Here is a 21,678-nt window from a genome sequence, read left to right on the forward strand (position 1 = left end):
TTCCTTAACAATATGCAAAACTAAACACAACCATCCTTCTTGCTATCAATTCTTTTGTTATCAGAAAAGGCAGGTAAACAGAAAAAACGACAGCAGGGCCAGCAGGTTCCAATTCTAAAACAGGAGGATAAATCAATACAGTTGTCCTTTCTGGAGCTCATTGGAAAGAGGCACCATGGAACTGGCATGGGGGGGTGCAGATTATTGTGGGACAAATCAATACAGTAACATACAGTGAAATCAGTGACGAGGGAATGATACAGAAAGATCTGGAGAAATCAACATTTTAAAGATTTTCTCTGTTGCACAAATTCTAGTTTTTATTTATTATTTCTTGTTAACGCCTATGGAGCTGGTGTTAGAGAGATGTAGCCAGCATGGAAAGGGGAGTAATAGATGCTTGATCCACCACCTGAAAAAAAAATGGAAGCAATGCATCCACTGCCTCGAGTGGAGCAGTTTGGGGTTTCATTATTATTATTATTATTATTATTATTATTATTATTATTATTTATACCATTTCCATCTGGCTGGGTTTCCCCAGCCACCCTGGGCGTCTCCAAACAGATTAAAAACAGAATAAAACATCATAAAATCTTACCATATTAAGCCTCGATTGGGAAAATCCACATTTACAAGGAGGGAACTATTTAAGAGCCAGTGTGGTGTAGTGGGTAAGAGTGGTAGACCTGTGATCTGGGGTACCGGGTTCGTGTCTCTGCTCCTCCACATGCAGCTGCTAGGTGACCTTGGGCTAGTCACACTTCTTTGAAGTCTCTCAGCCCCAGTCACCTCACAGAGTGTTTGTTGTGGAGGAGGAAGGGAAAGGAGGATGTTAGCTGCTTTGAGACTCCTTTGGGTAGTGATAAAGCAGGATATCAAATCCAAAATCCTCTTCTTCTTTAGGGTGTCATGTGGATGGGGCTATATGAATGGGACCACAAACAGCTTCATAAACACATTGAACTCAAGTGTGGACAAACCCTCACTAACATCTGTCTATCTATCTATCTATCTATCTATCTATCTATCTATCTATCTATCTATCTATCCCTTTTTCAAAGCTTTCAGAGCTGGAACTTTGTATCATGTTGGAGAGTGGGGAGCATCAAACAGTATGATTCTGGGTGAAAATAAATTGTAGGAAACATGTTCCTGGGCTGAGCTTGGGAATGCCATAGTGCAGTCGAAAAGCTCATCCACATTTCTGCTTGTGCTGTGCCTAGAAAGCACAGGTCCAAGTGGTTTTCCCTTGCTTTGTTCCTTTCCAAGGGAAAACCAGCTTCTTTAGCAATATATCAGAACAAATGGCAATCTGGAGAAAACCCTTATTGCCTTTTGCTCCAATTGAGTGCTAAAGAGCAGTTTCCCCAGCGGAGAAGCAGCAAGACAAGAGGAAGTGTGAATAAGCCCTAAGCTCCTGCTAAAATACACACACAACAACAGACTAAATATTTTAAAGCATTAACAGCAGTAACCAGTTTTCCTTTGTGGTGTGTGGTTCTTTTTTAAAAAAATGCACACTGGCAGATTGTACAGGCTGCGTTCAAATGTACGTCATGGTTTCTATAAATACTAAGCAAAACATTGATTCATACTAAAAGACACCACGTTCATTACCCCCCCCCCCAAAGGTTCATGCAGTACAGTTTATGGGTTTTGCTTACTAAATGTCAGGTTTCGTAACGCTATGTGCAAGGCATAAAAAGTGGTAGCCTCAGGTAGAATGACAATGGAAGAATTTAACACTGCTGAAAAGATGCAGTAGTTCCTGACTAAAGGTCAGGACAACATCTCCTGCAAACACCTGCCTCTTAAGTCTATTGCCAAGAAATCTGATAAGCGGCAAACCAGCACATCCGATGTTGAGGTTTAATAGAAAGCGTTTGCACTAGCAGCTGTCAAAGGAATCACCAAAATTAAATCCAGACTTTTTAAAAGAAAAACTTTGAGGCAACAATCCTGACCCAGATGCTTGTGGGCAGATCTGCACAGGCAATTGTGACCCCCTCTTTCTCACTGTCACTGAAGAAGAAGAGTTTGGATTTGATATCCCGCTTTTCACTACCCGAAGGAGTCTCAAAGCGGCTAACATTCTCCTTACCCTTCCTCCCCCACAACAAACACCCTGTGAGGTGAGTGGGGCTGAGAGACTTCAGAGAAGTGTGACTAGCCCAAGGTCACTCAGCAGCTGCATGTGGAGGAGCGGAGACGCGAACCCGGTTCCCCAGATTACGAGTCTACCGCTCTTAACCACCACACTGGCTCTCCATCCTTGCCATAAGATATTTTCAAAGCTCACTTGTGTTGGGAATTGAAAAAGTGAGAGAAATGACCCTTGCATGTATTCAAACTGAACTCTCCCGTGCCTGCTCAAAGGAGCTTCCCAAATTGGCCACAATCCACAAGTCAAGACGTGCTTACGTTCACCTTGGTTGACAAGGATGCCAGTCGCCACTGCTGTGGTTCCCCTTCTGGCCCTAGTACTTATAAGGACTTCTGCCAGGCCAGGGGTCAGTGTCGTCAGACATCTGCTAACGTTTTGACACACCAAGGCTGACAGGATCTTCTAGCTGTCAGAGCCAGATGAGTGGCAGTGAGGCACCAGTGCTGCTGCCAGCAACCCTAACCAGAGGGAGGCGTCACCGCCAGGCAGCAAAGGCTAGGATATGGTAAACAGAAGCAAAGTTTTGACATTATATGCATCATTCAACCTGCCCTGACTACCCTAAGGTAGCCTGTGCTGCCCTCAGGTGTGGTGGTGGAGGTTGCCATGAGATTGACTAGCTGGTCTGGACATCCTCTTTAGGGAATTGGGGAGGGGGCATCTTATCCTTTGCCTCAGGCGTCCAAATGCCTTGGGTTGGCCATGGGCCTAACTTCCTTCTCACAATCCCTGCCATTTCTCTGATGCTTTAGTACCCGCTGGTTTTGAAGCTGATAATAATGCTGTGGTTCTGTACGCGCAATGTTCTTTGAAACTCTAGAACACCCAGCAGAAGGTTGCTTTTCGCACAATCCTAACAATGTGAAGGTTTTTTTTATATTAAAAAAACTGAGTAACATGTATTCCAGGAGAAGGACGTGACCCCAGATAACAGGCTGCTGATGAAAGTGAGAAATGCATCGTGCCAGATTGAATCTTTGACACCATTTATGTTTGCAAAGACCACCTCCTCCATCACAGACTTTTTTCTTGCTCTGACCCTCTGCAACACTGTTGTGGTCTCTACAGCAACCGATCCAAGACAAAGGGTAATCTCTCACTTTAGCGTCTCTTTTAGGAAATGAGTTGAATTTAATAAAAGACTTGAGAGCTTTATGATGACAACTTACTTGAGGAGGTAAAAAAAAGTCTGCTTTTGAGGGGAAGGTTAAAAAAAAAGGCTGCTTAAGGGTAGGGGGGTTTCCCCTTTAGTCTGCAATAATTCTGCAGAATCCTCTCTGTCTCCCTTCGTATTTCCTGCCTAACAACTTATCCTCATGTCCCTAAGGAATATGCTAATTTGAAAGTGAAATAGTATTCCCCTATATTTCTTGATTATGGCTGCAAACATCAATTGATTAATTGGCATGATTAAATGATTAAAGCCTTAATTGCAGCTTCTAAATGCATTCCAGTTCATCAGGGTAGCTGCTTCCTTTGTAAAACAGATTTTATTTTTTGTTATGAGCTTCTGAAAAAACACTCTTGCTTGAGCCAAGGCGAATGGAGCTCAACCTCCTCCTACTCCAAATAACCCCAGTGCCACCCACTTGTTTCCATGCCTTGCAAAAGGAGGTTCTGAGTGTTATGAATAAGCTATAGATACCCATTAGAAGGCCATGTTATGTTTTAAATTATTCCTGAAGGGCACAGGGTGGCTGGATAAACATAACTCAGAAATCACTAGTTTAAACACACAACCCCAGGACTTTCCGCAGGGTCCCCTAAGCCTCAGTGTAGCCTTTGGGGACTGGGGGCTGCCATGAGGATAACAGGAAAGGAACGTCAGCTTCCTCCAGCCTCGTTACACACCCCCAGCTCAGAATCCAGCCCAACGAATGGGAGCCTTTTGCTTCTTTTCTTTTCTTAAATTCTTTGTGAACACATAATGGAAGAAAAGCTGTCGCCTTCATTTAGGATCACCAGAAAAAGCACTATTAATATATGCAAATTGATTAATTAACTGAGGAACTATTAAAAGTGAGGTAATTCACTGATTTGAAATACAGTACTTTGGTTGACAGTCTTGTTTTTGTATATGACAGGATTCTCAAAGGTACATGTGGCTGTTTAATTATCTCTGTACCTTTGCTCATTGTAAGGAGTTTCAATCTTCATCTCCTTCTCTGATACTAAGAATATAAACCAACCAACCAAACAAACAAAACCCCTCTTAAATCTAGATGCTCCCTTAAGGAGCCCCTCATTGTAACTAGAGACATCACCTGACGCATACATTTGTGTCGTATGGTGATAGCAGTGTTCTACTGGTTAGAAAATGCCCCCGTTGTGTTGTAGTATATAATTTCAGCTATAATTAATCCTGATTCCCTCTTTTCTTTCAAGGTTACCATTCCGTCACCGATGAAACCATCAGGACTGTCCCTGGAGAAAATTCACCAGCTGTTCCAGCGTCTAAAGCTGGCAAGCCTCAGCCAGTCTCTTTCATCAGCTCAGTCAAATTCAGACTTAGGAGAAAGTTTGACTACAGAAACCACCAGAGTCTGTGCTGATTCCGAAACAAAAGATTATTTTTCTTCTCGAAGCTGTTCCACTTTAGCAGATGATTACAGTTTTAGAAGAGATTCAATCACTGGGAAAGACACCTTTGGGGACAGCGATCCCACTCCAGCAGAGATCTGTGGGGCAGCTAACCAGGGAGCTTCCCAAGTAGAGTTTTGTTATGAGGCTGAAAGCCCAGATGAAGCTGCCCTTGTCCATGCAGCCCGGGCTTACCAGTTTACATTAGTGTCCAGGACTGCTGAACAAGTGACTGTGAGGCTGCCAGAGGGCACCCTCCTGACCTTTGACCTCTTGTTCACTTTGGGATTTGACTCCAACAGAAAAAGAATGTCGGTGGTGGTGAGGCATCCCCATACTGGCGAGATAATTGTCTACACCAAAGGGGCTGACTCTGTCATAATGGACTTATTGGAAGAACCTTCCAGGGGTAATTTTTTTTTGCATTCACCAAGAAACTATTGAGAATGTGTAGCCTAGGTTGCATGAAATATAGATCCCATCTACAGAATTACAGTGGAAGTAGAAGTGTTAACCATGCAAGTCGTAGTGCAGAGAGAGTGTATAACATGTAGAGCAGCGTAATTAGGAAGCCAAAATGAATAGGCTTTATGAGATCTGCAATAATACCACAATTATCTTGCACACTGTGATGCTCTAACTATTGGGACAGATAGGCAGTGACATCCAGACTTGCCCTTGCCCTGCAGCTCCCCCCCCCCCGAGAAACCAGTTCTTTACTGCTGCACTGGAGCAAATGTCAATCGGGTTTTCTCCAGATTGACTTTCACTCCAGATTGGGTTTTCTCAAGATTGACTTAAAGAGTGGGTTTTCCTGGGGAAAGCAGTGGGGCAAGGGCAGAGCTGCTTGGATCCATGCCTAGAAAGCATGGACAAGTGGAAAACTACTCAGACCCATGCTTTCTAGTGATGGGACAAGCAAAGGTTTGAAAAAGTCCTATGTAGCAGTGAGATATCAACTATAGTGGTCCCAGGCTAGAGAAAATCAAGTACACTAAAGTCCCTCTACAATTAAGTGCTGAAAGGGTGATTTCAATAGGACTTAATGCTGCATTCTATGGAATCATAGAATTGTAGTGTGGAAGAGATCCTGAGGGATCTCCCTGGAGCATGTTCTAGCTCTTAGCCTTGCATTTCCCCCTATGATTCATGCAGGTTGTAAGATAGAAATTGGGAGCTTGGGGTCCTCCAGGTTTTCATAGACTACAACTCCCATCATCCCTGACCATTGGCCATGCTGGCAGGGGCTGATGGGATTTGGAGTCTGACAACATATGGAGTGTTGCATCCCTGCTGTAATATTTGCTTATTTTAAAGTTTCACAAGGTGTGTGTGTGTGTGTGTGTGTGTGTGTGTCTTCTAAGAACTGGATCCTAAGAGAAAAGTGATATTTGGGTTGAGCACAGTAGGGGGGCTTCTAAAGCAGCTCTGCTGCTCTAACAATACATGACATTTATGCACCAGAGACAACACACTTCACATTTATGGGCTTGGAAGAGATCCTTGTAATATTAACATGCTTTTACAGGTGTGAGATGGTGATTTGGCATAATCTGTAACTGTAATAAGCAGCAATCTGCTTGTGTTTCACAGCTAACCTAGCCCTGGAAAAGAAAATAAGAAAAGTCAGAGATCAAACGCAGAAACATTTAGATTTCTATGCACGAGATGGCCTGAGAACTCTATGCATAGCTAAGAAGGTAAGCAGAAGATTTTTTTTATTTCCTTCATCTGAACAATCTTACTAAAAGGGCCAATACTCTAAAGGACCAGTGTTCTGCTTCTGCTCTTCTTATGACTCTTTCCAGACTGCTTTTATAAATCCCTAATCAAATAAATATTCTCTTTCATGTAGCTTTCTGTACTCCTCCTATGCTGATTAATCATGATATAAATGGCCTGAAACCTGCAACTTCTTTCTGCTTTATTAGAGTAGCAGTGAAGAATTCCCATCACCGCTTGTGTAAGCATTCCAAGGCTGCTCTAGAGATCATCATTTGTGGATTATGGTCTGGAGCCAATGAGCTGGAAGAAGGGAAGGGTTGTTTAGGTTTTAATGTTCCTCTTAACATTTCACATTATCTTGAAATGGGTGTTTGGTGGGGGGAGGAGAAGCTGCTCATCATGACACAGAAGTCAATTTGCATCTCATTCTTAGAATTATTTCAGGCATTGCGTTAAACCAGTGTTTTTCAACCACTGTTCCGTGGCACACTAGTGTGCCGCAAGATGTTGCCTGGTGTGCCGTGGGAAAAATTGAAAAATTCAAGAGAATTACTTTATATATAGTCAATATAGGCACAGAGTTAATTTTTTTAACATTTTCTAATGGTGGTGTGCCTCGTGATTTTTTTCATGAAACAAGTGTGCCTTTGCCCAAAAAAGGTTGAAAAACACTGCGTTAAACCATGATTTGCAGTAACTATAGTTCAGACTTGAAACCATTATTTGCATTCCCAACATATTCCCACAAGTCTGTGCAGCTTTCTTTTTCTCCCACATTCTCTGGATGCCAGAACAACATCCCAAGCCAAATAAGTCTCATCGTGTTCATTGGGGCCAACCTCCAGATGGATACAGGATTGCAATTTACTCACTGAGGCACACTTCTTAGTAAACATGCTGAGTTTAATGAGATCTACTCCCAAGGAAATGTGCTTGAACCTTAAACTGCAATCCTATATCATGTTGGTTGTCTTTGTATTGCTTGTTGGCTGTGGTGCTGTGTGGCACTGCACCTTCAGCCAATCCAGAACACTCCGGTCTATTGACTAAGCTAAATGTCAGATAGAAACATTTGTGTTTGAAACATTTACTTCAAACAATCCAACACACAACGGGAACCTAATGTCTTTGCCATCTGTAATTGTGAGCATGTGTTGTACTAGGTCCTAAGTGAAGATGACTTTCAGATATGGGCCAACTTTCGTCGTGAGGCAGAAACAGCTATTGACAACAGAGATGAGCTACTCATGCAAACAGCGCAACATCTGGAGACAAAACTCACATTACTAGGTAACTTTTAAGACAATTCATTACAAACTAGAGTGTAATGTTATATCCTTGGCAACTTAAGGGGATGAATTGCCTATATCCAATCATAAGTATATTTACTTGGAAGTGAGTCACAATTTAAAAACTAGCCTCAGCCTTTGAAATGAAGCTAACATTGCAATCGATGGCAAATTTCAACTTTAATATCTTCCTGCAAATTAAATAAGGCAGGTGTGGAACACCTGTTGCCCTCACGATGTTACTGGATGCCAACTCCCATCAGCCCAACCAATGATCAGGGATGATGGGAGTTATAATCAAGCAATATCTGGAATGCCACTGGTTTCTCAACCCTGATGTAACAACATACAAAGCACACCTATACTTATGTATGTAGATAGAAACAGTATCTGCAAGCTTACCAGTGAGTTCATGATGTGAAATAAATGCTTGATCCATGAATATATTATCTTGCCTATAGGCAAAACAGCAATCATCTTAGGTGAACCTTGTCCTATTTCAATCACTGTTTTGCTGTTTTGAGCTTGAGTTTTGAAATGCAATAGCATTTCCTACAGTTAAGATTATCTTATCTGATCCATTTCCTCTGTATAAGTATGCATGTTGTATACATTTAAACCCATACAGTTGCACAGTCTTAATATTACACTATAAGTTTTTTCCTCAGTTATGCATTGTAAAATTAGAACATTTTGTGTGCTTTGCAGAAGTAATTTATTACTTTAATTGTAATGTACAAAGTGAGGTTCACAGAACTTACGTACTTACAGTTCTAAGTGATGTTGCTGGTCAGAGCCAGCCCTATCATTAGGCAGAGCAAAGCAGTTACTTCAGGCAGCAGGGGATAGGGATGGGGAGCAGCAGCAATATGCTGGAGAACAGAGCACAGAACAGAACAGAGAACAGAGTGTGTGCCATGTGGCCTGCACTACAACACACCTCCCAGCCTGTTGTCCACAGGTGCAGTAGAGGATACCGTCCCAACTACCAGTCCCATCAGTTTCTTTGCATAGGATTGGAGAAGGGTGTCCACTTGTCATCTGCCTCAGGTAGCAAAATGTCTTGGACAGACCCTGCTGCTGGAGCTTCTTCCTTCTCCACTTCTATGTGATGTATGAACTAGAAAATGTAATCTATGTGCCACTGGAACAGAGAGTATTCTAAGCAGAGCTTTAGAGTTATAAATAACCATGTCCTTTAGAAGTACAGTTAATGACGTAGTTTAACTACCCAAATTTTGTTAGTTTGCTTTAAGTCAGCAATAGCCGATCTTCTGGGTCATTGTTCCCCAAATGCCCACAGTGTGAAACAGTGTCATTTGAGTGCATGCTACAGTGCATATGTGCTGCACATCATGCCTTGATGCCTTTGTCTCTATACTACAGAAAGAAGAATTTAGGAAGCATTACATTATCAGAAAAACAAGTAGGAGTACAGACCAGACAATGCAAGGCCCTTGCACCTGTATAAATCTCTACTGCCTCTGCCACCTTTTAGCCATCCATGCTTTAAGCAATAAATTGCTTTTTACTATTCAATACTTATTGTATTGATTTCCATTCCTGACCTCAGGCAAACATACAAATTGTGGCAATATTCACTCAGATATCTGTTACCAGAAGAACTCTCAGATTTCCCTGGCTAGATGATGTCTTCAGGAAAGGGCAACTTCATTTGGAGTTAAGTTAGTTGTAATAAAGCACATGAAAAAGGCAGACCTATCTCAGCTCTCATTTATCACTGCAAATAACCTAATTCTGACCTCTGGCAGGAGAGATGCTATTACTCTCTCAGTCATTAATTACCTTTAGCATTCATTTAGCCTTCTTACCTTGGTTTTTGAGCATCTCAAACAAAGAAATGTAATATAACCTCCCTCCTTTCTTTAATGTGACAAGGAACTGATCTGTTTAGTGAATTAAAAGGGTCAATGTTCAGTTCAGTTTTGTATCTTTCTTGTGATGCTATGACATCTTTAAAGACATAGGTTATGATCTGGTGATTATGAGTGGGTGGAAAAAACAAAAAGATACCACCTGTGCAGTTCTGTGCACTGATGCTTAAGTGCTGGCACAAATTATGTGTATGATGGGCTGAATCAAAACTTAGTTCTGTACACAGAGCAGATTCTCTATTTTCCTCACATTCAAAGGCTGTTGTAGGAGCAAATTAACTAACTCTGCATGCTAAAACCTGTTCCCATAAACAGAGAAGGATCACTGCTCCCAATTGGCTCAACAATGCCCCTTCCGCCCTTAGAAAGGAGGGGGGGTTGCAGTTAGCACAAGCCCTCCACGTGCACAGGGGATGGCTTCATCCCCTGGCACTATTGGCCGAGCTCTGGTCGAGGTTCTTGCCCAACTGGCCAACCGGCGCGGTCGGCAGGGGCGTGCCCACTGCATTTAAGTGGGAGCGCGACCAGAGCTCGGCCTCTTCTCCTGGGCTCCTAGCTGATCCAGTTTTTCCCCTGCCCACCCACCCTTTAGGCTGAGTTTTCTTCTTGACCTTGCTATGGACCTCGGTTGGTCGCCGTTGAGGGGCCTGGTAGGAATTTTCCCACTTGGCAAATTGGCTCCACCTGGTGGTTTTCGCCTACCTCATAGCAATTCGTCACAACTTTGGTTTTGGTGGTTAGGCATTGGAATATCTCAGGAAGGTTAGAAGTGGGGGGGGAGGTTGGGCCATAACCTCCCCCAAATGCTGAAGGGTACTTCGCTAAAGGAGTCCGGGGGGCGTGGCTGTGTCCGGAGCCGTGGAAGGTGAGGGCCTAAAGCACGCCCCATATCGGTGATCACAGGGTGAGTTCCTAGCTGATGTGCAGCAGCAGGGCTCTCCCATCAGTGGTTAACCCTTCCCGGACTGCCAGCACGACGTACTGGATTTGGATATAGTCAGTTACAGTTAGGTCCAATGCCTAAAGCCAATACCGCTCAACATCCATAACCAATAAAGTTGTGGCCTTTTCTTGCCCATTTAACCTTACTTATGGTGTCTTGTGTTTTATTTATCATGGGAGGGGTCAGGATATTGACATGCAATGCCTACCTCTTGAAGCAGGTCCTGGGAGCCACTCAGTAATGAGACCAGGGTTGCCCCACTCTGGTCAGTTCCAATGCCAACTGTTGTAGGCTACAGTCTTGTAGGGCATCTCAAAATTGTACCTCTTTGTCATGACTAGAACACATATGTTGACATTCTATGTGAGCGTAGTTGAAGTCACCCATTTCTACAACGTCTCCTCTTTTGGATGCTTTCTTGATTTTGTTCTTCATCTCAAGATCTCCCTGAGCATTTTGATCAGGGGGATGATAGCACATCCTCAGTACTAAATTACTCTTGGGGCCCGGTATCACCACCCACAATGATTCTGTGACAGAGTCTGCCCCTTTGAGGATTTCTAGCCTTGAAGAACCTTTGAGGGGAAATGCAGCAGGAAAAACTGCATAAACTTACTTTCCTATATCTTAAATTGCTGGGGTGTTGTTGTTGTTTGGGGGGTGCATAGATTATCAGTAAATCCAAAAGCATTAAAGGAAAACAGCCAGCATTTAGCAACTGTTGCTGTAGGTGAATAAACAGACAGGTTTGTAACAGTGTCACGTAGTTTTGTATGCAAAGTGCACTCTGCATGCTCAGTCAAAGCTTGGTTCCCCATTCTTCCTTTTCACCAGGAGCAACTGGTATTGAAGATCGTCTGCAAGATGGCGTGCCTGATGCCATTGCTGCTTTCAGAGAGGCAGGGATCCAGACTTGGGTGCTGACTGGAGATAAGCAGGAAACAGCAGTCAACATTGCATATTCTTGCAAACTTCTGGACCAAAGAGACACAGTCTTTACCATTAATACTGAAAGTAAGGTGAGTCCAAATGGCCTGCAAGGGACTCTATGACGAATTGTTTAATGATCTGCCATGCAAGCTTCCTTCATCTTTAATGCAGCATTAAAGTGGAAAAACATGGGTCAGACTGTTATTTGGGGAAATGATCCTTTTGAAGCTGCACTATGCTGTATTACCAGAATTCAGGAAGATCTTATAGGCATGGAAGACAAATATTTGGCTTTAATATTTCACACTTATTTGGCAATTTGCAAAAAGCCTTGTCTCCAAATAGCGTTGAGGTTTTGCTAGCTAGAAGGCTTGCTATCTGTCCCTTGCTAAATTTGTATTACGAAATAAGTAACTGTTCTATGAAATAAGAGCGTGTGGCAAGCCTACTTGCTAGATAACATTTCACTGGCAACAATTAAACTGGAAATGTTGCCTTTACCCTGTTCCAATTAATTCATTTCTGCAGGGGATGCTTATGGCATTGGCAAGCTTGCACAACTAGTGACCCACCAAGTCAAATGTAGCCCAGCAGCCAAATCTGATGGACCAACAACAACTCAGTAAACCACAGGTTTGTGCTGTCTGCCTTTGACTGCAGAAATCTGGGGAGGGGGGTATCTAGCACCTGTGGGCTTAACATCCCCCCCAGTGCCAGGCACCTGTTGATTGGCTGGTCACATGTTGTAGAGTTCAGGGCAGAGCTATCAGAGGTGCTGAAAATTCAATTTCTGACTTGATCAAAGCTCCCAGACTAATTTGCAGACCAAAACATGCCTACCCTTCAGATTTTACTCTTATCCAGCGGGTGCAGTACACTTCTCAACTTTAAAAGCATACCAGATGTATTTAAAATGTAGTTTATGATGGAATACATTTAGAAATGTGAGATAAAATGTTTATTTAAATACCATGTAGGGATAAAATGCATATTGAAATGTGTGTTTATATACTAGCTTTTAGGGAGATTTAAAACACAAAGAAAGGCAGATGAATGTGGAAGCAGGACAGAGCAGACATGAATGAATGAATTCATCCAAAATTAACACAGACCAGAAATAGAGTTATCCATCTATTTCTAGTACTGGGATTGGGCCCCTAAACAAGGAATGCACTGATATGATATGGGATCTTTATCACCTAATACTTTGAGCACCAATTCCAGCAAAATCATTTTAATCATCAGACCGTAAAACAGCTATGCTGCTACATTTATATACAGTAGAATGGTCTATTCAGATACATGCAATGATATCAGTCTGAATGCATTTGCTATCAACTTACTAAAATTACTTCTGTGTATTCCCTGAGGATAGCATATCCTATGAACAATAAATGAACAAGGCAATTCTCAAATTGTAAAACAAGGGCATGCCAATGGGCCTTTGCAGCTGTTTAATTCATATTTTTGATTAGAGAGTCACCTTAATGAAAATCTGTACTTTTTATTATTGGTGCTTTATGTTTTATGGAAGTATATACTGTAAATATTTTTCTTAATAAATAAATAAATAAGCTAATAATTAGTATAATACAAATTAGCTACAAATTATGGATGCATTGATAAGTCATGACTTAGTCAAGTTCAAAAAGGGTATTAGAAGAAAATTGAAATTACCATTACCAAATGTTTGATAAAGTGACTTGTTGGAAGGCTTTGGTAAGTCAACACTTGGTTTAGATTCACCAGTCTTTGGGATACTCAAACAAAATGAAAGGCTGTGGGCTTCTTCTTCTTCTTCTTCTTTCTTTTTTTAAGGTTAGCACAAAACTTTCTAATAATGGAACAAGTCCTGCTTATAGTGCAATGGAGAATAAAACTTTACACAACTCTCTTTTCATAGGAAACATGTGAATCACTGTTGGATATCACATTGGAAGAAGTGAAGAAGGCACAAAGCATTCAAGGGATAGCTTGGACTGTTTTTGGCATCAAGCTGCCATTTTCTATGTCCACCACTGTGACTGCAGATCCTGCAATTGGTCTGGTGGTTGATGGAAGAACTCTGAATACCATTTTCCAGGGACAACTTGAGCATAAGTTTCTGGAACTAACCAAGTACTGCCGTTCAGTTTTATGCTGCCGCTGTACCCCCTTGCAGAAAAGCATGGTGGTCAAACTTGTACGGGGTCAGCTAAAAGTTATGACGTTGGCAATAGGTGAGTAGTTGCCATTTGTGCATCATGATCTCATGACTTGGCTGCTATTTAGCTTGAAATGTGGGTGCTAAAGCCATCTCGTATCCTACACCAGAGGGGCAAATATGTCCTGCTCTGCCACACTTCGTTTAATGTCCATTTACTCAGAGGAACCAGTGACGCATTATGTACTAACTTGCATCCATCACAGATCTAACACCATCACAGATCTAACACCAACTGTTAAATATCGCCTCATCTACCATCATGCACATTTATTGTCAATAGCAGCTGTTTGCATGTCTAAGCGCAAATTGTCGAGTGATGTGCGGGCATGTGTAAATCAGCCTTCAGCAATACCAGATTGTTTGAAATGTGGTGTCAGGTGTGAGTGTAACTGGCTTACTCATAATATTTAACTGATCGCAGCTCTGAGGTATTGCTGTAACACCACAACTTTATAGAGGCATTTTAGCCACGTTCCAAAGAATTGAGGAACTCGACTCATGAGCTCAAGAGGCTTTATATGGTTAATTTATTCAAGCAGTAGACCCCAAGCCATTTGACAAGGCGCATTTGAAGCCAAACAGAGTTTTAAAAGCAGCTACTGGCATGGCATTGTGGTAAGGGGGCATCCAGCTGTTCAAAAGGGGGTGAGTCAATAATTCCACCAGGCTGAAACTAGCCTCTTGTGTGAACCCAAGTTGCCTTCTTAATCATTTGACATCAAGGGTGGTATTCAACACATGTGTAAGTATTACCACTAGTGCAATGGGATGCCCTCCCCTTCTCCTCACCTTGCACCATCCCCAAGCCTGCCACAGAGGGTTGGGGGGGACGGACCCAGAACAAATTTAGCAGAAGAACATGCATTTGTGCAAGAAGAAATCCTTGCATATGGAACCTGCAACTTACTGCTATGTTGAATACAGCCCTTTGCATTAACTTACAATTTGTTTCAGCTATTGCTGTTTCCCACTTTTTTAGGTGATGGTGCCAATGATGTAAGTATGATTCAGGCAGCTGATGTTGGAATCGGTATTTCAGGACAAGAAGGGATGCAGGTATACATAATAACTGAAGTGTATTCCTTTGTCTTTGGCAGCTACTGCTGGGGCATTTGTCATCAGTGTTCAGAATTTATAGAAGGGTGTATTCTGTGTATAACATGAACGTAAGCTATCATTATGGCTATCTGACATAATATGCTAATAAACCAAGGTGAAATGTCCTGTCTTAACAATTAATCAAAGTGCTTATGTGCTTGCCTTGACTTAATATATTGCTGTCCCCTCATGCTAATGTCCAGGGCTAGAAACAGTCCCCTGCCTTGCTTGTTATCCCAATAATGCAGAGAAGTGATGCTGAGTCACTGGAAACCCAGAGGCAGGTTGCGATTTAAACCTTACCATGTCCGGCAGCCTCCACACAGGATTCCACTGCCTGTAGAAAACTGGTGAATTAAATAGTAATCCTTGAGCACTTTCCCCAAGTGTCTAGTACTTCAGGCAATCTCATCCAAAATTGCTCCTATCCTCTTATTGGAATAGGATCATCTTCTATGTGATTACGTTCTTGTGACAGACTTGGAAAGGCAAGCACTTGCAGTTTCATAATGAAACCATAGCCAGTTTTGAAATTAAGCCAAACTCGAAACATTTTGCACTTCCTCCCAGTCGTTGCTTTTGCCCAGCTGGTTGGTGTTTGCCTGTCTTTGGTTTGTTTTGGGGTCAGATAAAGAGAAGGAAATAAATCGCTTCTTTTCATTTCTGTTTCAGGCTGTCATGGCCAGTGATTTTGCCATATCTCAATTCAAGCACTTGAAGAAGTTGCTTCTAGTTCATGGACATTGGTGCTATTCCCGCTTAGGCAAGCTGGTGATATACTTTTTCTATAAAAACGTGGTAAGTTTCAGGCATCTTCAGTTGCCTCTGTGCCAGCTGCGAATGCTTTCTTCTCATAGCCACAGATGATGATGACAATGAAGGTTCATATTTGTACTGATTAAGGAACCATGCCAGGCAGCTTACAAGCTCCAAAAATACCACACAGAACATTCCATTTAAAAATCACATTCAGAGCCTGAAATGATGAATAACCATCCAATAAAAAGGCACAATAAAAACAGATTGGCCCTTAAGTTGACTACAGAGGCTCATTCCCATTTTTTCCACAAAAGATGAGAAGGAGACACTTCTAAGTCATAATCCCCTTCCTTAAATAATAATGATTTAACAAAAAAGATGTTCCGACAACCATAGGTATCATCCTGGCTATGTTTCTGCATACAGAATAGTAAATTATATCTACTCAGAATGGGACTTGGCTCTGTATTAGGCTGAAAAGCCTGCCAATACACTTAATTTTATGAAAGCCACATGCTAGCAATTAGCAACAACAGTAATCAGCTTTACCAACGTAATGGGAAAGCTCTGTTGCACACACACGCACACACACACCACACCTCCATTTTCAAGTCATATATTTCCATAAGGAGGTAACACATTTTGGAGATCCAAAGCTAAGGTTCGAGAAGGAGTGGAAGAGAAGCAAGTCTTCCATGGGAACTGTCAGAGCTGTATCACATTAATAAACTCATTTCATGAGTCTTCCTTTCCCATCACTTCCTTTTCAAAAGCCCACATTTCCCCTCCTCTCATCCACCATGGATTCCATTTTCCCTTTTGATACTATTTTTCTATGCAGTTAAGGTTGTGTCTAATGCAGCCCCACCCACCCTATTCAAATGATCTGGTGGTAGGTATTACATGAACTCACCCTTCTCTATGAGATTTCCCATTCCTGTGAACAGGAATATGTCAACTGGAACAGCAATATTTGGGTTGTAGTTTGCCTTCTTTGCCAACTAGATCCATGAGGGTTGTTTGTTTGTTTGTTTGTTTTTGCACTGGGGGCTTTCCACCTGCAGTTTGGTCTCTCACACACTAGATATTCTCTCCTTTTTCCATTTTCTCACTTCTGTATTCTATTCAAAAAGGTGTTGAACATGTTTAAACTGAAGAGCTGTTCCAAGAGCAGAGTTTAAATTTGTGAAAACAACCTTTGAATAGCAAATAAATAGTTCCTGGCCATCAGCGCATGAGGCTAACTGCATACAGATGTTCGCTACTAAGAAAGCAAGTGTAACACACACACCCCAAGATCCACTTGCTGGAGGCAATTAGGTTGGTGCATTGTCCCTGGTTGGACAGCGTTCTCGAAGCTACTAACATGAGTTTGGCCAAACTGCGAGAGGCAGTGAAGGATAGGCGTGCCTGGAGTGCTCTGGTCCATGGGGTCACGAAGAGTCGGACACGACTGAACGACTGAACAACAACAACATTGTCCCTGGAGCTTCAGGAGAAAGTGGGTGCGTTAGTGCAAAAGGTTCTCAAACCTTTTACCCACCAGCTGCTTCCCCATTCTAAATTTCCCGGGCAGCAATTTCTGTCTATGGTAGTCCAAAACCTAGTGCAAACACACTTTTAGAAGTTCATGATAGGAATAGCAACTTGGGGACGATTTAGAGAGAAGAAAAAGGAGGCAATAATATCATGCAGAAATATCGGTCAAGCACCCTTTCCCTCACTGCCTTTTTATTTAAATTCCCCACTCCCAATGCAACTTTTTCTCTTTTAAAAATAATTTCAGAGCTCAGTTGTAGTTAGCTTCTCAGACTGATCAAAAACCTGATTAAGATCAAATACTTGGATTTTTTGAAGTCATTTGGACTGAATTGCCTTAAATCAAAGTACTTAAGCATTAACTGAGTCACAGCGCAGGCTGTAACGTGTTCTAGGAGCTTATCGTCCATACACATGTAAGAAAGTGTGCGTGGAAATATCTTGAATAGCACAAACAGCTAATGTATTTTGCCTTTTAAACATTTTCCCACCAGACCTACGTCAACCTGCTGTTCTGGTACCAGTTCTTCTGTGCATTCTCTGGGGCCGCCATGATAGACTACTGGCAAATGATCTTCTTCAACTTGTTTTTCACTTCTGTGCCTCCAATACTTTCCGGAATCCTGGATAAAGATGTTTCTGCAGGAACTCTGTTGAGCTTGCCTGGTCTTTATAAGAGCGGACAAAACTCAGAGGTACACCTTTCTTGCTCAATGAAGCCTCACAAGTCCCTATAGCTTTTCACATATCCTTCAACGTAGTGGGTTGAAAAAGCAGTTTGGGGAGGGCAATTTTAAGGCGGGGAGGGTTAAGCAGCCTCCCTCTGTGCAGTCTTCCTCCACCTAAACTGTAATGTACAACTTGAACTTTGGCAACAGTCTACAGTCACTTAAGGTGACTTCTCTTGCACTGGGAAAAGAAATGCAATGTGAAGAATAAGAATTTTCAGAAGCATTTTAGAAAACATAATGTTCTGTACCCTATTCCCTGGTTTTATAAAGTATCTCAATAGGATTCTGTTTTATTCTGAAACTTTAGGTTATTTATTATTTTTAATGTGCATGGTACTATTTGTATTGAAAGTTATTTACCATCCATATCTCATTTATCCTCACAATTGCCCCATTGTACATAAATTGGGGGATTGTGTCTTGCTGAAGGCCATCCCACACAGTTTATGCCTGAATGGGTGCTTCTACAGCCCCGTGCTGTAAAAGGAAAGCTTTCAGTCTGGTTATTCTCCTCCCAGATGGCTTCCCCAAGGAGGGGGAAACTGGACAGTTTTGACTCTCTTTTTTCACAGAGGACTCAACTGCAACCTTAAAGACAAACAAACAAAAAACTACCTCTGACTGAAAAATCAAGTGTTTCTCTTTGTGTTATGATTTGCTGCAGGTTTACAAGCCTCTGACATTCTGGGTTGCCATTTTGGAATCTTTTTATCAGAGCCTTATCTGCTTCTTTGTCCCTTATCTAGTAAGTATTTAAGGCACTCTCTAAGCGACTCTTAATGAAACAAAAATTGTGTCAGTCAATAAGCCTACAACTATTTCTGTTTTCCAGGCATATCTTGATTCCGATATTGACATTTTCAGCTTTGGAACAACAATCAATACAGTCGCTCTCCTTACTATTCTGTTTCACCAAGCTTTAGAAATTCAAACATGGGTATGTATATAAACCCTTCAGTAACTATTATAGCTTTCTGATTGCCTGCTTTTAGAAATGATTATCATAACTTATGTACCCTGTGCTAGCTTGTTCTGCATCCCTTTTAAGATTTGGCTAGTCTCCAAAATAATATACATGCTATTGTGATTAACAAAACAGAGATCAGGATTCAGCTAAGGAGTCCCATTAATGGAAGCCCTGTGGAAGGACTTCCACTTGCACAATGGAGTTTTCCTCGTTTCGGAAGCTGAAATGTTTTGCCACATAAATGAAAAATACTCTAGTTTGTTAATCACATCAATACTGTATATATAAATATGTATGTATGTATGTATGTATGCACACATCTATATCTGGCTGCTTCTACATGAACATTTGCAGTTGTTGCCTTTTCTCCTGTACTGGAATCCTGGTGACCAAACTTGCTGCCATAATGGTTCTTTCCCTCCCCTCTTGTCCACAGACTTTGTCCCATGGAGTTACGATCACTGTGAGCATTCTTCTGTACTTCATTTTCTCAACCATTTACAATGCTACATGTGTCAACTGCAACCCTCCCACCAATCCCTACTGGATTATGGAGTTTGAGATGTCGCAGGCGAGCTTTTATTTCATATCCATCATTACTCCAGTCATAGCACTTCTTCCAAGGTTTGAACATATGCTTCTTTTTGTAACTGTTGGGTAGAATTCCATGTCCTGGTCAGCAACAACCTAGTTCCTGGGTAATGGCGGGAAGGGGCTTTAAGAATGGATTCCAACAGACTTAGTGTGCTGTTTCTTGTCTCCCTATCACCTGCTGTGCCTCTGATCAGCTACTTTCTTCTGATTTCTGATGGTCTCTGGAAGAGAGGCTTAAAACCCATGACAGCCTGTTTACCTTTCGTGCTGTCACAACCTCTTTCTGGAGTTCGGGAGGCATCAAGTCTGTGTACCTTGGCTGGAACATAAAGGCTTTGTGGTTGTGCTGTGTAATGGAGTTCTTTGAGATGCAACCTTTGAGCATTTCAAAGTAGAGGGGGAAACTGCTTTTCTGGTGCTTTCCTCTTCAGCACTCGAATATGGATCTAGTTAACTGTCAGGTCTCAAAACTTTTCCCCAGCTGTCAACGAGGCCTTAGAACTAGCACAAATGTACAGTGTTTGCTTCACCACCACTGCTATACAGAAAGAGAGAGAAAAGGAGACAGAGAAAGCAAAGCATGTAGAAGCAGAATCTTCTGCTCATTTGATTTGGAAATCTTGTTCTTCATCTTTCCTATTTTATTCACTCACTATAAACACACATTGATTTGAGGGCAGATTCAGAAGGAGAACATTAAAGCTTGTTTCCATAGCATTCTGCTCCTTTGGGTTTTGTTTTTCTCTTAAAGAAGAAATCGGCTCCTCTATTGTGAAATAATTATTCAGGCTGGAGTTTCACAAGGGTCCCTGCAGTCTGAAGGTTAAAAAGCTGCCATACATAAACCGTGTGAGCCCTGCCACAGTTGTCTGTCAGCGATGCACTCCCAAGTGCCACCTGTATGAGGATGGAGTTTAGAGCAAATGGCTGCATTCAGACATAATCATAAACGTTGGTTCATTGTTACTTGAATGAGCTTGAGAAAGCCTTGGACTGCCATACTCCAGCAGACCCATGAGGAGATCGGAAGTTTTTAATTTTAAAAAAACCCAACTAACTACAGTTTATCATTATGTCTAAATCTGAACAAACAGAGGTTTATGGAATTGACTTATTTCAGTAAACTATATTTAAATCTATGATTGACCACAGTTTAGGGTTCACTAAATCCAGGTCCTCATTTATGTTAGGAGGCTCTCTTTGTCCCCACTGTGGGAGCAGGGGTGAAAACATGCTGGCAGTCACAGCAACAGAGGTTTCCTGGTGTGGTTCATGTCATCTTCTCTCCTGGGAGAGGAGCTAGACTCAGGCAGCCCATAGCACTAAACTGCAGTTTATAAAAATTGGAAGTGAAGACTTCTAACTTCTTCATGGCTGCACCAAAGGAGGTGAGGACCGTGTCACAAAAGGACAAGGCTCATTCATGCAATAATGAACCATAGTTTATCACCACATCCAACTTCAGCCAATGAATGTATACAAAGATCTTACCAGGGACTTTGGCATGATCCATCTTTCCAACCTGTCATTTCCCCAGGTAATGAGGAAATGTGATGGTGGCACATACCACCCTGATCTTAAGCAGGAGCTAAATAGCAACCCCTGAGCTGGGAGTCCCTCCTTTTATTTGATTATTTGATTTAGTCTGCAGCATAGGGGTTGTAAGGGATCAGAACTCTATTATCACTTCCCAAGGGGAAAACAGGAGGAAGAAGATCAGGCATGGTGGGCTTTTCTCACATTCAAATTTTGTCTTCTCCTGCAAAGTGGAGCAGGAAAAGATGAGAACTGAACTCTAATTCTCTGGAGCTTGGCAGGATGGTGTTATTCTACTCCCTCTATGTAGAGCTGGATTGTGTCCCACTTTGGCTTGGAACTTTCTGTACCTAGTTATTCTTACACTAGTGGCAATCAGGCAAACCAAGAAGGGATTGCAATAAGGCTAGAAGCCATGTGAGCAGAGGGTGCTAAATTCTCTCCCATGGGGAGTTTACAATCTAAACAAGACAAGCCAAGGCAGAATCTGAGAACTATCTTAGGAATTGATTTTTACACAGATCAGCCAGCCACATGCGTGTAAGCAAATAATGTTACATTCCTAAAAGGATTTAGCTCTGCCCACAGGCCTGGTCAATCTGTGCTGAAAACTAGTTCATAAGGCTGTTAGCACCATACGATGATTTACAAATATGACCCAGAGCTGCAAAACTAATAAGCATTGTCACTTTCTGCTTAGCTTGCTGGTGTTGAACGAC

The 21,678-nt window shown here is 41.9% G+C and overlaps 1 protein-coding gene across 4 annotated transcripts in view; it reads left to right on the top strand.

Annotated features, from left to right (window-relative positions):
- The window catches only part of ATP10B (ATPase phospholipid transporting 10B (putative)), a 62,946-nt gene extending 42,398 nt beyond the window's left edge, over positions 1 to 20,548 (top strand). The window contains exons 12-23 of one of the 4 annotated variants that reach the window (XM_033139804.1): positions 3,076 to 3,255; positions 4,553 to 5,156; positions 6,341 to 6,447; positions 7,636 to 7,762; positions 11,434 to 11,618; positions 13,433 to 13,748; positions 14,715 to 14,791; positions 15,506 to 15,631; positions 17,626 to 17,826; positions 18,527 to 18,607; positions 18,695 to 18,799; positions 19,266 to 20,548. In XM_033139804.1, coding sequence (XP_032995695.1) covers positions 3,076 to 3,255; positions 4,553 to 5,156; positions 6,341 to 6,447; positions 7,636 to 7,762; positions 11,434 to 11,618; positions 13,433 to 13,748; positions 14,715 to 14,791; positions 15,506 to 15,631; positions 17,626 to 17,826; positions 18,527 to 18,607; positions 18,695 to 18,799; positions 19,266 to 19,490 — 2,334 coding nt within the window. In that variant the 3' untranslated portion in view covers positions 19,491 to 20,548. The remainder of the gene's footprint in view (positions 1 to 3,075; positions 3,256 to 4,552; positions 5,157 to 6,340; positions 6,448 to 7,635; positions 7,763 to 11,433; positions 11,619 to 13,432; positions 13,749 to 14,714; positions 14,792 to 15,505; positions 15,632 to 17,625; positions 17,827 to 18,526; positions 18,608 to 18,694; positions 18,800 to 19,265) is intronic. The other 3 variants (XM_033139806.1, XM_033139805.1, XM_033139807.1) reach the window with 3 other exon arrangements.
- The last annotated feature ends 1,130 nt before the right edge of the window (positions 20,549 to 21,678 follow it).

The sequence above is a fragment of the Lacerta agilis genome, chromosome 2 (assembly GCF_009819535.1).
Source record: "Lacerta agilis isolate rLacAgi1 chromosome 2, rLacAgi1.pri, whole genome shotgun sequence".
Taxonomy (NCBI): Eukaryota; Metazoa; Chordata; class Lepidosauria; order Squamata; family Lacertidae; genus Lacerta; species Lacerta agilis.